This window comes from Heteronotia binoei, chromosome 10 (genome assembly GCF_032191835.1).
Source record: "Heteronotia binoei isolate CCM8104 ecotype False Entrance Well chromosome 10, APGP_CSIRO_Hbin_v1, whole genome shotgun sequence".
Taxonomy (NCBI): Eukaryota; Metazoa; Chordata; class Lepidosauria; order Squamata; family Gekkonidae; genus Heteronotia; species Heteronotia binoei.
In genome coordinates this window covers 84,177,410-84,194,115 of record NC_083232.1, presented here as the reverse complement: position 1 = coordinate 84,194,115, position 16,706 = coordinate 84,177,410, and the positions used below count along the sequence as shown (strand labels likewise).

Here is a 16,706-nt window from a genome sequence, read left to right as displayed (position 1 = left end):
GGGACCGGAAGTGTGGGCTAAGTAACAGCCCGGGTTTTCAGATGTATCTCTTTGTTCGGTTGCCAGAAAGGAGGAGGTCGGCGAAACGACACCTGTGCTGTGATGGGGGCAACTGTAAGCACTGCGGCGTTGGGGAGAAGGGGCGCGGGGGAGGAGGCGCTCAGCAGCGATCCAGATGAGGCATCCCCAAAGGAGGGGGAACCTCAGGGAACGTTGCGGTCCATGCATGTGGCTGGTCTGGGGAAAGGAGACTTCTTGGAAGTTGGAAGAGTAGCGAAGCCCAGCTTTGTTTGGCTCCTGCTGACTCTCACAGGCGTTGGAGAAAACCCACCCGCCGCCCGGTTTTCGAACGAGAGTCCAGAAGCCGATCGGCCAAGCGTTGCCAACTTTGCAGCGAGATCGCTGGCTGGGCAACAGAAGTCTTGGCGGCTGCGTCCGGGGGAAAGGTTTCCTATTGCATCAGCTGAAGTTTGGTCTGCCTTGGCGAGCTTCAGATTGCACCTCTCGTCCCCCGCCCCTCCTCCCCCGCGCCGGTTTAGCAATGGCTGGGATGCAGCTAGAGTTTATGAAGCTTGCATGGCTGCTCTGTGCATGTTTACTCAGAAGTAAATCCAGGTTTGGTCAGCGGGTCTGAAGTTTGCAGCCGGCTGGCAATGGAAGCAGAGGAAATTCAGGCTGAAATCCTAAAGACGTTTACTAGGAAGTAGACCCCACCGAGCTCAATGAGACTTACTTCAGAGTAAGCACCCCTAATAGAACAGCACTGCTAAAATCTGTAGGAACTCGCCATCAAGAGACGAGAATTTTATTGCCATCATTTATCATGGCGGAACGGGCCTCACGCTTGTGACTGCCGGCTGCCAACCGGAAGAAAAGACACCATCTGCTTTTACCACAAGGCCCTTATTAGAAGCGCCCGCAGAAACAGCTTTCTCCTTTAGCGGAAGTCGAAGAGGGAGAAGGTGGCTGTCTAAAAGGGAAAGAGAACTGGATTTTTAGCGTCTTGCTCTGTTTAATTTTCGTCCTTCCGAACCCTTTCGAGATAGAAAATAATTTCTGCAATCTTATGCAAAATGAAGCTACTTCAAATCCTAAACAGGCTTGCATCCTGTTTAGGGTACGGGTGTTGAAGTAGTTCAGCTATATAGGAAGAGCCGTGGCAGACATTTGTGTCTTAGGTCAGTCTCTTAAACTTGTTTAAAGTAGACTTAAACATATGCGTTTGTCTTAATTTATGCCTTGTTTTCCTCGCTAATGAGAACCTCTGTTTCCTCATCTGGCTGAGGAAGCGTGCATGCACACGAGAGCTTATATACCTTGATTAAAACTCCAGTCTTAAAGGTGCCGTTGGACTCAAAATCTATTCAGCAACAGCCCTGTGAAGGAAGTTAGTGCTGAGAGAGCAACTAGCCCAATCCAGGGCAACGTGGGGATTTGTTTCCTCCTCTTTGCAGGGAGCTGGTTGGCACTATATCTTTCACAGGGACCCCTTTTTCAAGTGAACAAAGAATGGAGGGTTGCCAATACTGGAGCTCACTATAAATCTATCTGAGACAGGGCCAAAAGGCTCTAACCCTTTCTTCCCTCAGCAGGGACTGTGACTGAGGCGCTCAGTGGCTCAGTGCTGTTTCCCTCTGCCCTTCTGGCCTAGGCATGAAATGGGCAAAGGGCTCTTCAGCACCTGTTTTTGTTCATCCTACAAGAACAGGTGCTGAAGAGCCCTTTGGCTATTTTGCAGTGGGAGAGAAAATGGCTGAGGGGCACATTAGTATTCTTCTAGAGAGGCCAGTTTGATGTAGTGGTTAAGTGTGTGATCTCTTATGTGGGAGAGCTGGGTTTGATTCCCCACTCCTCCACTTGCAACTGCTGGAATGGCCTTGGGTCAGCCATAGCTTTCGTAGGAGTTGTCTTTGAAAGGGCAGCTGCTGTGAGAGCCCTCTCAGCCCCACCCACCTCACAGGGTGTTTGTTGTGGGGGGAGAAGATATAGGAGATTGTGAGCCGCTCTGAGTCTCTGATTCAGAGAGAAGGGTGGGGTATAAATCTGCAATTCTTCTCCTCCTCCTTCTCCTCCTCCTCCATCTACCTCCTTTCTTCCCCTTCCCCCTTTTTCTCCCTTCTTCCTTCTCCCTTCTTTCTTCTTCTTCTCTGGGGTTAAGAGCACTGACCTGGTGGAAAGCCGTCAGGGGACAGGCTTGACCTCTAGGCCTCAAAATGCTTATTCCTAGATATTAAAAAGAATGTGTTGCAGTGCCATCATAATTGCAGCAGGTGGCAGTCTTTTGCATCAGAAAGCATTTCAAGTTTAACAGATGGGCCATGCACAGGTTTGATGAACTTCTAAGCTAAGTCTCAACTGGCCTGGAATTTTAATGTGATGTACTTCTAACAAACCGTGAAATAACCAAACAGCTTTTTTATCACTGAAGATTATCATGGAGTACATCCTGAGGGTTTTTCTCTCCCTACCGCTGCCCCCCCCCCCTCTGTACAAGAGCTTTTATTTTCAGTGTTAAGTTAAAAACACAAACCAAAATTTCAGAAATCATAAACCACATGAAGCCTGCTGGGTGACCTTGGGCCAGTTACAGTTCTCTCAGAACTCTCAGCCCCACCTACTTCACAAGGTGCCTGTTGTGGGAAGAGGAAAGGGAAAGTGATTGTAAGCCGCTTTGAGACTTGTTAGGGTAGAGGAAAGCGGGGTATAAAAACCAACTCTTCTCTTTTTTTTAGTGTATTTCTCCTAGAAACACTACTGAATTTCGTGTATGTGACTTAAAATTTGTGGCATGAATATCTTTTTAGAATTGTGTTTGAGGGTGAGATTTGGATGAGGAGTGTCTATGTTTTAATAATTTTCTTGGCTGCAATCATGTAATTCCAGAAGGGTGAACTTGGAAGATAATTCTGTGGAGTAATTCACTTGATTACTTTTTTGGGCAGATGTTCCACAGAATTTGGTGAGCCTGGTGAACTCTGAAATGGCATGCATTCCAAATCCTTTTGGGCCCCCAATAAAACAGGCTTGCATGTGGCTTACCCTTGGGCAGAGGCATTTTTAGTAACTTCTAAAGCACATATCAGGATGTAAATGGCTTTGGCACATATACCAAGACACAGAGGCTTTTGAAGTAGCTTTTTCTTAACTCACATTAACAGTACTTCTCTGTCCTTCTTTCTCAGGAATAAAGATACCAACATGTCTGCATATTCCTTGTTGTGTGAGAGAATTGCTGTTGCTAAGGAGCTAATAAAAAGAGCGGAAGACCTTTCTAAGTCCCGGAAAGGTGGCATCGAAGGTGGAGCGAAGCTGTGCAGTAAATTAAAAGCAGAGTTAAAATTCTTGCACAAGGTGGAGGCTGGCAAGGTGGCCATCAAAGAGTCTCATCTGCAGAGTACAAACCTCACACACCTGCAAGCCGTCCTAGAGTCGGCAGAGAACCTGGAGGCCGTGGTGGGCGTCCTCCATGTCTTTGCCTATGAGAACCGCTTTGGTGAAAAGCAAAGCTTGGTGGTGGATGTCGTTGCAAACAGTGGCCACACCTGGGTGAAGGCAGTTGGCCGAAAGGCCGAAGCCTTGCACAACATCTGGCTGGGGAGAGGCCAGTATGGAGACAAGAGCATCATCGAGCAGGCGGAAGACTTCCTGCAAGCCAGTCGCCAGCAGCCTGTGCAGTACAGCAACCCACACATTATCTTTGCTTTCTACAATGGGGTGTCCTGCCCCATGGCAGAGAGGTTGCAAGAGATGGGCATATCGGTGCGTGGGGACATTGTTGCTGTGAACGTATTGATGGAACCCACTGACAAAGGTCTCCAGTCAAGCTCTGGTGAGTCCGATGAAGAAAGTGGTGAGCATCTGCACGTAACTAAAGTGGATCGGGGTAATCTGGTCGCCAGTGTGGCTTTTCCTGCCGGAATCAGGGTGGACTTGTGCAACAGAGTTAACTTGGATATTACTACGTTGATTACGTACGTCTCTGCCCTTAGCTACGGAGGCTGTCACTTCATCTTCAAGGAGAAAGTCTTAACGGAGCAGGCCGTACAGGAGAGAGAGGAGAGCGTTCTCCCATCCCTGGAGGAATTCATGAAGGGCAAGGAGCTCTTTGCTTGTGAATCTGCAGTCAGAGACTTCCAAGTCATTTTAGAAACTTTGGGAGGGCCTGGGGAGAAAAACAGGGCCGCGTTACTCCTGGAAAGGGTCAATGTGGTGCCGGATCAACCCTCTGAGCGTGCCTTACAGCTAGTCCTCAGTTCCAAAATCAATAGCCGCTCACTAACCATCTTTGGGACAGGGGATACTTTGAAGGCTGTTACCATGACTGCAAACAGTGGCTTTGTCAGGGCAGCCGCCAACCAAGGAGTCAAGTTCAGCGTGTTCATTCATCAGCCAAGAGCATTGACAGAAAGCAAAGAATCTTCTGCCACACCTTTACCTAGGCACTGACTGAGTTCTAATAGCGCACTCCGATTGTCAGTTGCCGTTAACACTCTATAAGCCAATAGGATAGCTCTTCCAAAATATTGTTTTATTTACACCAGCTCTTGAGGCAATTTTGGAGCTAAACATTAACGATTACCAGTACAGGCAAAAGTGGAATGAAGTGATGTAAGGTATGCAGGGCCGCTGGCAAAAATGGCAAGCCTGCATTGAGTTTCTCACCCTGCCCCTCTATGACATGTAGTACAACTCACCCCCAATGGCCTGACATTGTTGGTCACCATTGCCAAGGAATTGCAAGGTACATTAATGTCTAGTACAACTTGCGCCACATCCTGACATGGATGGAGGAAAAAGGGGTGACGGTGGAGATAAAAGTGACTCCTCATGTCTTTCAAAGTCTCTTTTCCATCTAAAGATAAGCACAAATGAATCTCTGTTTCAGTTGAGCAAAATGCTTTGGAATGCTTAGGTGGAATTATGCCCCAGCATATTGGGTGTGGCTCAGAGCTGTGACTGTTCCAGGATCTAGGTTGGAGTGAAAAATGTAGAAAGATGGGGCTCGATGCCTAAGTCAGAATAGTGGCAGAGAGTGCCAAAGTCATGATCCAGTCTAAACTGAGTACTTGGAAATTCCATTGATCTTTAAATGGGGCAAGCATTCAGTACAATCCTGAACAGAGTTAAGAGCCTTCTAAGGTCATTAGTCTTAGAATGGAACAAAGTTTGAGTCCAGTAGTACCTTAAGACCAACAAAATTTAATTCTGGGCATAAGCTTTTGTGTGCGTGCATGCTTCATCAGATACTTTTAAGACCAGCAAGCATGCACGTGAAAGCTTATGCCGAGAAATAACCTTTGTTGGTCTTAAAGGTGCCACTGTACTCAAATTTTGTTCTTTTGCTTCAGCCCAGCATGGCAACCTACCTGACTCTGGCCTTTGAATGGTGTCACTCTAAGGATTGCACTGTGAGGTCTGTGCTTTTAGATCTCCAGTAAAAATTGCTGAGTCACTTAACTGGGGTCAAATTGTATTGTTTGTGCACTCTTTTCAGTTTGGGGATTCTACTGTTAATTTATTTCATTTCATTTGAGATAATTTTGTTGTTAACAGTGCAACATATAATTAAAATGTCTCTTCAAAAAAAAATAACCTGTCTTTCTCTTGCTGTTTGTCTTTAAATCTTTTGAATAGAACTGCTGAAACTCTTATGTGGATTGGGATCGGGGTGGGAGGGGAGAATTTGTGTACTAACAAGTACAGGAATTGATAAAATGCTAAACTGAAAGTAGTTTGGAAGCAAATAATCAATGCTGAGCTCATCTTTTTTTAAAAAGTTGGTAACAGAGATGCTCCTAATTGTTAAAGTCATAATTTCTGTATATATTTAAACAGATATCCTGCTCTGTTCCTAGGAAAGAGAAACAGAACTTTCTATTTAATGCCCTCCCATCATCCCAAATTTTTTATAATATGTAACAGAAGATTGATGTTGCATGTTAAAGAATTTTGAATGTTATGATGCAAATGCTTTCTCCTTCCATGTTCCACCAAAAATAGTGTTTATATTTCTTTATCGTGCTAACTAGGGCTCAGTTCCCCCACAGTTGCTATTAGTTCTGCACCTAGAAAGCAAGAAATGCTTCAAGAAAAAATATATTTACAAACAGGACTTTTTTTGAGCAGGAATGCAGTGATGTCGGCGTGGTTTGATGCAAGTGAGTTTCAGCTGGACTTTTTCAACAAAAAAAGCCCTGTGCAAAACAATGGTGATGTCAGGGGTAATGTCAGGGGTGTGGCCTAATATGCAAATGAGTTCCTGCTGGGCTTTTTCGACAAGCCCTGTTTACAAACACTTTAACCAGGGGTGGAATTCTAGCAGGAGCTCCTTTGCATATTAGGCCACACACCCCTGATGTAGCCAATCCTCCAAGAGCTTACAAAAAAGAGCCTTATAAGTTCTTGGAGGACTGGCTAAATCGGGTGTGTGGTCTAATATTCAAAGGAGCTCCTGCTAGAATTCTACCCCTGACTTTAACTAAGTATGATTTGCATTCAGTATGTTCTCAAATGTTTTTACTGGTAAACACAGGTCTTTCGTATTATGATCATGTTACAAATGTGAGCTCTAGGAATGAGTTAGAGGAATCCAGTCCCAAATTTCTGATTGAGTTCATAATGGCTTGACCTTCTGTTGGAGAACCCTCACTCATGACTACACCAAAATAGATATTTTCTGGAAATTGAGATACTTTGCCTGTTTGTTTGAAATACCATCAGCGATTTGGGTTTTCCAAGAAAAATATAATTGGATTTTTCCCCTGATTCAAAATTAAATAATTCGCACATCTAAATAATGGCAGCAAAAGAAGGCAAATCCACCATGTATACTCCTGGTCCACATACAAGCACTGGGGTTTGGTCTCTAACATGACTGATTTGCAGCAATTATCTATATAATTACAGATAACAGTGTGGGGGGGGGGGAGCCTGCTGCTCTGCTCCTTGGCCTCAGGCCTATGAGGTTTCTCAAGGTTCATTCTTGTTCCCCATGGTTATCAGTATCTATGTAAAGCTAGAGATTTGGGCTGAGCTACCACCAGTATGCAGATGACACTCAGCTCAGCTCTATCTCATGCTTCCAGCAGATTCCAAGGAGGCTGTGAGAGCTGTGAACGAATCCCTGGAGTCAGTTTTGGAACAGATGATAGCAAACTGCGACTTAATCTCAAAAACATAGAGATGGGTGCTACTGGTGTGTGTGTGTGGGGGGGGAGGTCTGACCAAGGAAATGGGACATCTGTTTTGCATGGGGTTGCACTTCCCCTAAAAGAGGGTTCATAGCTTGGGAGTGCTTTGGGACTTGGGTGTCCTGTTGGATAAACATGTGGCGCTGGTGGCCAGGGTTGCCTTTCACCACCAGCTTTGCTGCAGCCCTTCCTGTGGGGGGAGAGATCTTTCCACGGTAATGTGGGTCCTGGTAACATCTAGGTTAGTTGACTGCAATACGCTCTACACCTTTGAAGATTGTTGGTACAGAATCCTCTAGCAAAAATGTTGACTGGAGTGGGTCATAGGGTCTGTGTCACTCCAGACTTGTTTGATCTGCACTGGCTCCTAATTTGTTTCTGGGCCAATTCAAGGCGCTGGTATTGACCTTTAAAGTCCTATACTTTAAGGACTACCTTCTCCCATATCAGCCTATCTGTCCACTCTGGTAATCCTGTCTCTGGTGCCCCTGCCATCTGAGCCCAGATGCGTGGCGAACCAAGAAAAGGGCCTTCTCTGTTGTGGCACCAAAACTTCAGAACACATTCCCTGTCTCCTATTGTTATATTCTTCTAACAGGTAAAGATGTTTTTGTTCCAGTTGGCATACCCCCAGTAACTGCTACTGACCACCTCCCTGTCTTTCTGTGTTAAGTCTGTTTATATGTTTTATTGAGTTATTGTATATATACTTCATTTAAAACATTTTTAAATGCTGAAATATATTAATGTTAGTGGTTTGCCACCTTGGGAACCTTATTTGGGTAGAAGGGTTACATAAAAATGCATTGAATAAACAGACTATATTTACATATGCGTGACAGGGACAGAATATAGCATGACCAAAGACAGTCTCCAACTTGTTTGCCATCAAGAGTGGGATACTGAAAGATTAAAAGAGCGTGGAGAATAAAGACAGAAGAGCTAGGGCATATGGGAATAGAAAAGAGAACATATGTGCAGTGCTCTGAGTCCCCATTGTTGGTATTCCTGTTTAGATAATTTGGGAATATTTTAGATACAGCCTGCATGTTAGCAGCCTGTTTTGAGTACCCACAAGGGCTAAACACTTGAAGAAGTTTAAGTCACAGCAAGGGAGATTTTGTGGGCATTGTCATAACGCTAAGGCCAAACATTTCAGCCCTCAATGATACCTGTCATTCATGTTATGTCTGTTTTAAGGATTTAGGGTGATAGTGGTGGCTACAACAGTATTTAGTTTTCACCAAATGTGGGGGAATTCACCAATGTGGTAATCCTGCAGGTTTGAAAAGGAGGCAGACACATTTTCTCAATAAATAAAACCCATAGCCTAACTCTGTGCAGGCTTATAGTGCGATTTAGTGGCTCAACTGGATTTAAATTTCAAATTTCGTGAGAATCTTCCCTGCAGCATAGAAAGACCTAATTCCCAGGTTCTTTCTTCAGGCACTCCGAGATGGGTATCTGATTTATTCTGAGCACTCTTCCCCCTGACAAAGAAGATGCAAATCTCAACTTCAGTACAACCGGATTTTTGACATTTCTTTTGTGTGGGGGCCAGACTCCACTCCAGTCGAGAGCTCTTCAACCAAACCCATGTCTCTCCTGCAGAAACTTGACTTCCCATTCACTTGGTAGCACGCTCTCACTCTTTGTCGTTTTTTCATCACATAGTCTGAAGTGGCGTGTTAATGAAGGGGGAGAGAGCCTAGTACCTCTTTGCTCAGCACTTGACCTGCTGGCTACATCTAAAGATGGCCCAGTAACTGTCAGGTGTGACGGTGAAGGCCGAGGTGAATTCTGAAGGTTGTTTGAGTCATTCCTCTCCCATCTTCATTTCTGAGGCAGAAATTACACATTTAAAGATATACTTTTAACAACTGGTTCTGCAGACAGGATTAAATGAGCTTTAGTTTTCCTGGATCTAATATGGTAATTTCCCCCCCACACTCAAGAGCCTGGGGTGGGTTTTTTCCCTTCCTTTTTGTGAGGCGGCGCTCCTGTTTCTGTGATTCCCTCAAGAACAGGATAGGTGCAGCCATTCACTTAATGTTATAAAGAAGGGGGGAGGGGGGAGAAGTGTTACTTGATAAATTATTCCCCTTCTTCAAAATGCTTCCAAAAAGGGGGGGGGGCAGAAGAGTGCTATCCTAGGTGGAATTGGGCAGCTGTAGCTAACCTTGTGAGTACTGCAGTCATGGTTTTTTTTGTGTGAGTGAATTGATTCATTATTTATCTAAAACATTTGTTAGTGGCTTTTCTTTGTTGTAGAGCACAAGGTGGCTTATGCCATAGATAAAAAATAATCAAATAGAGTAAAACATAAAAACCAAAACCACAGCTCAGGATAGCTAGTAAACCTAATCAATACAGTCCTAAATAAAACTTGTCTTCAGCTGCCTCCTAAAAATCTGAAGTGAGGGGGCCAGGTGCACTTCCCTGGTGAGGTGGTTCCATAATGGTGGAGCTGAATGGGGCTGCAAGTAACACCAGGGGGAATGAAAGATTTTGCAAATAAAACAGCAGGTCTCTTGCTCTTTGGGATTGTAATTGTTTTCTACTCCTAGAAACACCTTATTCTGCAGTGGAACTCCCAGAACCCAACAGTCTGTCCCTGCTGGAAGGTTGACTCCTTTTATGAGGTAAAATTCATACTGTAAGTTTTTAATTATTAGGTGCAAAAGCATGTCATTTCCAGCATGTTTTCCCCCCTAGTCATTGTCTTCACCATGTTTACCAAATTCCTAATTGTTGTGTAATGATGTTTGCCGAAGTTCAGACCGCTGTGCGACCTCGAAGTACTTTAAGTTTCTGAACAACTATACAAGTGACAGATTTTCATATTCCGCCCCCCCTAGTAATTAGGGTTTCTTGGCTGCCATCTGTGCCAAATTTCAGGGCTCTTGAAGTTCTCCCTAACAATGTTGCCACCTCTGTGAAAATCTGGCAGTTTTAACCACATGCTGTCACTGAAAACTGTAACTTTAAAGCTACAATTTGAAGCATAGTTTTGTGCAAGAATTTTTGAGGGAACAGACTCATAGAACTGGATCCAGACAACGTTCCCACTAATTTTTGTTCAATATTTGTCTTAACAGTTTGTGTGGTATACTAGTTACTGTGAGACTTAAGGGTTGGGAGGTTTGAATCCACATGGAAGCTGGCCAGGTTACTTTGGGCCAGTCACTCTGTCTCAGCCTAACCTACCTCACAGGGTTATTGTGAGGATAAAATGGAGTAGAAGAGAATGACATAAGCTACTCCTGGTTCCAAATAGAGAGAAAAGCAGGGTGTAAAGTCAAGAAATTAATATAACCCCTGCCCCACATGACTTTTGTTCATGCAGTTCCCGTGATTCTCAGTCTATCTTTCTGGAGTTATCAAAGGATCCTCCTCCCCTTTTCACCTTTGGAAAAGCTGGTTGGATCCAACCCATAAGATGACATCAGTAACAAAAGAAATAATGGCAAAAATTGATAATGTCCTTCCTTTTTATTTTAAATTCAGAAAGAAACATTGTGCATTACACTCTGCATGTGAATGTGGGAATGAAAAGGGACAATAGAATTAACATAGCATTCTTCAGACCAAAAGTCTGGCATTGCCACAGTTTAATAAATTATGAAATTAAAAGAAAGCCCCAGGAATTGGCTGAGGTTTCATAGAAACCCAACCAGTTAGTTTTAAGGCTTCTTTGCTTTAAAGCTGCGTACAATTCTGATGTTTCTTATCTACAGGCAACCTTTTCTTTCCATCTGAATGCCTCAGGAAGATGTTCACAAAACCTTTTTTGTTTTATTCTGAAAAGAAAACATAAGGCAGAAGTGAGAGGCAGTTTTGCAAATGTGGTTGTTACAATGGAAATGAAATTTGCAATGTATTTCTCATTCAATTAATCGTTTATATTTTAAACTTCCTCACACAAAATTTGGTTGAATATTAGGTAGAATAATGGTGTATCGACACACACACACACACACACACCAATTTAACATCTCACTAGCACAAAGAGTTTAAAAGTATTACATAATTCCTGAAATAAATTTGGAATCAGGAATGGATAAACTTAATATCTGTGGTTTTTTGGTCTGAGCTTTGACAACCATGTTGTCTGTTCAGCTCTTTTTATGTGGTTATAAGAAAACAAGCTTTCAGTATTAATCACGGCTACACTTTTATCAGCTGCAAGGGCAGCAAATGTAAGAAGCAAGAAAAGATTTTCTTGGTTACACAGATGCAATATGGACAAAATTTTGGGTGTAGAATTCCTGTTAATCCTGCAGCCATTCCCCTCAGTAGCCCTGCCAGAAAGAAACTCCTGTTGCATAGCTGAAACCATCATGACCAAAGGAAAGTTGGCAGCCCTCTTATGCAGATATGAATCGGGTATCCCAAAAATCCATGAAAACAAAAAGAAGGCAGGCATTATGTTTTCAGTCAAGCTGGTGGCTCCATTTGGTTAAAAAAATGAGAGGCAGGCTGGGCTCTTATGCCCTGCACAGTGGATACAAGAACTGTGTGGGATCAGGGTATTGTCAGATATTTTCATAAGCATATGAAGACTGACAGAGAAGAACAGGCTCTGTGGCATATCTTGCTCTGTGAGCCTACAAGGAGAGGGAAAAGTGTCATCCCTAAGGCCTTATCTGCTTATTAAGGCTAGGCAGGCTTGGTGTTGCCATGATGAATTCAGCAGATTCAAAGCCAAGCTTTATTTCCATGGAAGATCTGTGTTTGGATCTCCTGACACTTTAATTTTAATGCAGTGGGTAGGGCCTCTGGATTTCTTTGGAACATAATGAAGGGGTGTATGTGTCATTTTTTCCAAACTGAAAGGTCCATTGCCAGGAGAGGAAAATCATTCCTCTGGCACTGCCAATATTCTAATTAATAAACACACCAGAATTATGAGAAGTCCAATCACAAATCTCCTGTGTAACCTTAAAATGTCTTAGATTGTGAATTGGAAACCCTGGATCCACCCCTCACAGCCCTTTTGGTACTAGCTGGTAAAATAAAATGGATTATATCTAAAATAAAGAATTTGGGGGCCAACACTTCATGAATAATCCTCTAAATATTCAGTTCTTATTCCACCAGAACTCTAGCCAAAGTTGCCCCAGTGATACACAGCTGATTGACCAAACAGATAGACAAAAGATGATAAGACAGTGCATCTGTATAATTGTGTGAAAACATCAGTTTGCTGGTTTTCTGCTCATAGAAACAACCTCCCCACCCCGCTTCCCGAACAAGTGAGCCAAATTACAGGATTGGAAGCCTTGACTTTCTCCAATTCTAGATTTCCCCTGTACGCAATCTTTTCAATGCATGGCTGCTATGGGGCTTGGGACAGCTAACAGCATAGCAGTACAATAACAACAACATAATTTCAATACAATTTAATTTGAAAAACTCAGCACAAAGCAAACACACAGCTTTTGGTAGTGTGTCCTGCCTCATGTACCTTTTCAAGGGCTGAAACAGCCAGGAGGGGAGCAGCACAAGACCCACTGAAGGCTCACAGTATTTTCAAATTGCTAAATTCTTTTCTAAAATGGTCTTGGCATCCATGGGTTAAGCCAATGATACACTAAAGGGTGGGAATATTTTCCCCCAGAGGACCATTCATCTCCATCCAGTGATGCCTACTCAGTGGCTCAGGAGCCACATGTGACTCTTTTGATCACCACCCCCCACTATGGCACCTGTGACATTTCAGAATAGTAGACAAGGCCTTTGCCTGGTGGGTCTTTGGGGGGCAGCTGGTTCCAACCTTGAAATAGTTACTACAGAGGGATGGGTGAACTGTGAGCTCCCTGAGGTGCAAGCATCATGCCAGGAATGGAAATAAAGGTTCCTCTTTTAGTTGATGGTAATTCTGACCATGGCTTTCTTTGAACAATAGAGTGAATTCCACTGGTATAGACCATCTCAGTGAAGGAAATGGGGGAGGGGGGGAAGCAGAATTAACTTACCAGGAGTCTCTGTTTGAGTTTCACTCGGTCTTGGCTGTACGCTTGTCTCTTCACTTACATCTTCATGTGTTTCTCCACTCGGCAGTATACTTGTAAAGTCACCAGATTCTGAGCAGGGCTCTTCACCAGACTGTGGGTTTTCTTCACTTACTTCCTTATTTGTCTCCTTGGTTGTCTGTGAAGTTTGTTCTTCAGTTGGCTCAGGGCTTGGTTCCAGAGTTGGTTCTCCTTTTCCACTGAACCCTCCATGTGATTCTTCTTCAGCTGGCTGAACACTGGTCTCTAGACTGGGTTTGGTACTTGTTTCTCCGCTGAATTCTCCACTAGCTTCCCATATTGGCTCTTGAGATGGCTGAACACTGGGCTCCTCACTGGGCTCTAGACTTGGTTCAGTACTTGCTTCTCCACTGAATTCCCCACTAGCTTCCCATATTGGCTCTTGAGATGGCTGAACACTGGGCTCCTCACTGGGCTCTAGACTTGGTTCAGTACTTGCTTCTCCACTGAATTCCCCACTAGCTTCCCATATTGGCTCTTGAGATGGCTGAACACTGGGCTCTAGACTTAGTTCGGTACTTGCTTCTCCACTGAATTCCCCACTAGCTTCCCATATTGGCTCTTGAGATGGTTGAACACTGGGCTCCTCACTGGGCTCTAGATTTGGTTCAGTACTTGCTTCTCCACTGAATTCCCCACTAGCTTCCCATATCGGCTCTTGAGATGGTTGAACACTGGGCTCCTCACTGGGCTCTAGACTTGGTTCGGTACTTGCTTCTCCACTGAATTCCCCACTAGCTTCCCATATCGGCTCTTGAGATGGCTGAACACTGGGCTCTAGACTTGGTTCGGTACTTGCTTCTCCGCTGAATTCCCCACTAGCTTCCCATATTGGTTCTTGAGATGGTTGAACACTGGGCTTCTCACTGGGCTCTAGACTTGGTTCAGTACTTGCTTCTCCACTGAATTCCCCACTAGCTTCCCATATTGGTCCTTCAGATGGTTGAATACTAGGTTTCTCATTGGGCTCAGTATTTGCTTCTCCACTGAATTTGTCACTGGGCTCCACAGTGGGTTCTGGACTTGAGTCAAACCTTGGTTCAGCAGTTGTTTCTCCTTCTCTGCTTAATTCCACTCCTGGGTCTTCAGGGGGCCAAACACTGGGCTCCTCACTTGACTGTAAGCTTGATTCAGTATTTGTTTCTTCTCCGCTTTGTTCCTCATTAGGTTCTTTGCTCGACAGGCCACTTGGCAGCTTGCTTGGTTCTATGATTGGCTGCTGGGTAACTGGGGCAACAGATGCCTCTGGAAAATTAAAAAAGAGCATTAATAATGGGTGGGGGCAGTCATGACAGTGAGCATGCTACAGATTTGGAGCAGGCAATCAGCTCACTTCAGAATTTTGTGGTCTCTTTTCCCCGGGGCTTTTTTTGTAGCAGGAACTCCTTTGCATATTGGGCCACATACCCCTGATGTAGCCAATCCTCCAAGAGCTTATAGGGCTTTTCTTACAGGGCCTACTGTAAGCTACAGGAGGATTGGTTACATCAGGGATGTGTGGCCTAATATGCAAAGGAGTTCCTGCTACAAAAAAAGCCCTGCTTTCCCCCCTCTACAGTCCTTGTGGTTGCACCCAGCAATGCATACACAGGTTAGCTTAACAGTGAAAGTGCAACTAGTCTGTGTTAAGCATTCATGAGCATGCGCTCTGTTGCTTAAACACACTAGACCGAAGGACATATGGTTTAGAATTCTTTACAACAATCCCAGCCATAAACAACCATTTGATATCATTAGGGTTTGTAGAGTCTTTCGGGATCAAGTGCCGTGTTCTACTGGAGAAAGTTTTCCTTCCAGACGTTTCGTTCTCAACTGTGGAGAACATCCTCAGTGGCGTTGCAGCCGGAGCAGGCGCTCAGACCTTCTTGGCTGCTGTGCATTGAGCTGAGAACGAAACGTCTGGAAGGAAAACTTTCTCCAGTAGAACATGGCACTTGATCCCGAAAGACTCTACAAACCCTAATGATATTACCAGCCGTGAAAACCTGAAATCTTTGATAACCATTTGATAGTTTGTTTGAATATAGCTAGTGGCCCACTGGTGGACTGGGGTCTAACCTTTCCAACCACTAGTAATATAATTATGCAATGAAATACAGAATTTATTTATTTTGCTTGCATTCCACCTTTCTCAGGACCCAAGATGGGTTACAAACTACAACCAACAAGTAATAAACGAAAATCAGAATAATACCTAGCATAAAAACATTTGAAATCTTGACATCTCAGAACTCTGCTAAAAACTTATAGTTTTTAGATCTTTCAGGTATTTTTGAGTAAAATGTAAATAATCTTGAGGCACCCCCAGAGCTGGATTAGCAATTCAGGCAAGTAGGCACTGGCCTATGGGCCCCCATAACTTTAGGGGCCCCAGACTGGCTCCCCCCAGACTGGCTCCCCCCCTGCTTGCAGCCCTCCCAGCCCGCAAGCGCAGCCAGCAACTTAGCTGCTCTTTGCCCAACTTGCCTAGTGTGGCTGCTGCTGGTGTCATTGCCAAGTTTGCCTCTCGCTGTCTTTCCCCCACAGGTTTGTCAAAGGGGCTTTTGAGAAGGTGCCTGCAGGCTGCAGCGGGGGCCATGGGCAGTGGGGCAGGCATTCAGACTCTCAGATAATTTATGAGGGGGCCCCAAGATTTTGACTACCTAGGGGTCTTTACCAGGGTTTAATCTGGCACTGGACACCTCAATGTGGATCAGGCAAGAGGGGGGTTGCAGTTCTCTTCCACTACATTTCATTGATTGAGAATCAACCCTCTAATAAGAATACTGCATATGAGTCTTGATTGAAGAAGCTCAGAGAAAATTATGTTAAGAAACTAGAAAAAAAACATATTATGGGACAACATTCTCCCTGCATTAATTTTTTCCAGATAAATATGTTTTAAGCATTTTTTCTCAACATCATCAGCAAATTGGAAAATCTACATGATGAGCATAACACAAATGCTCCCATAAATTGTGTTTTAAAAAAGAATTGGCTCACCTTGTATAATCAGAATTAGCGCTAAAGCTGAAAGGACTGAGATCATTTTCAACATTGTTGAGTTGTTATCTCTTGTGAAGTGCAAGCAACAGAGAAGCAATGTCCAGAATCCTCTAGAAAAGAAGCCTGGGCTGTATATATGGAAGCAACCCCCTGCCCTCTACCTATTCCCAAACCTATCTCCGCCCTCACAGTTGTGAGGTAAATCCCTCCGCCCTCTATGTTAATGACTCAGATTAGGACTTGGAAGCCCCATTTCTCATTGGTAAAATTCCATTTCGCTAATTCAAAAAGAAGATAACCTTTTCACACTGAGCTTGAAGGAAAATTTACAGTTGTTAGTATGAAGGGCAGTCACGGAAAACATGACAATAGAGCCAAATCAGTGACTGTTTGCTTTGGGCAATGTTGGTTTCTCAATGCAAATGCTCCTGGACCTCTCAGAATGACTATGTGTGTGTGTGTGAAACTGTTGCTCTAGCACTAGATGAACAGAAAG

General features: G+C 44.1%; 2 protein-coding genes across 3 annotated transcripts; one reads left to right on the top strand and one right to left on the bottom strand.

Annotated features, from left to right (window-relative positions):
* On the top strand, positions 1–5,589 carry C10H7orf25 (chromosome 10 C7orf25 homolog). 2 transcript variants are annotated; one of them, XM_060247674.1, is made up of 2 exons: positions 1–114; positions 3,183–5,589. In XM_060247674.1, the coding sequence occupies exon 2, from the start codon at positions 3,199–3,201 to the stop codon at positions 4,444–4,446; it is 1,248 nt and encodes a 415-aa protein (XP_060103657.1). In that variant the 5' UTR covers positions 1–114; positions 3,183–3,198; the 3' UTR covers positions 4,447–5,589. The 2 variants fall into 2 exon arrangements, with proteins under 2 accessions (XP_060103657.1, XP_060103658.1); XM_060247675.1 differs by lacking the exon at positions 1–114 and adding an exon at positions 897–1,178.
* A 5,396-nt stretch (positions 5,590–10,985) lies between these two features.
* LOC132577941 (cell surface glycoprotein 1-like) lies at positions 10,986–16,379 on the bottom strand. Its single transcript, XM_060247731.1, has 3 exons — positions 16,208–16,379; positions 13,169–14,470; positions 10,986–10,990 (listed from the first exon to the last, which is right to left on the bottom strand). Exons 1-3 carry the CDS (start codon positions 16,260–16,262, stop codon positions 10,986–10,988), a joined length of 1,362 nt encoding a protein of 453 aa, XP_060103714.1. The 5' UTR covers positions 16,263–16,379.
* Positions 16,380–16,706: the final 327 nt, after the last annotated feature.

Bases quoted from the DNA above. Each gene is read 5' to 3' on its own strand.
- LOC132577941 (XM_060247731.1), bottom strand. From the start codon at position 16,262: ATGTTGAAAATGATCTCAGTCCTTTCAGCTTTAGCGCTAATTCTGATT. The intron at 14,471-16,207 runs GTGAGCCAATTC...TTAATTTTCCAG, and splicing joins GCTAATTCTGATTATACAAG to AGGCATCTGTTGCCCCAGTT.
- C10H7orf25 (XM_060247674.1), top strand. From the start codon at position 3,199: ATGTCTGCATATTCCTTGTTGTGTGAGAGAATTGCTGTTGCTAAGGAG.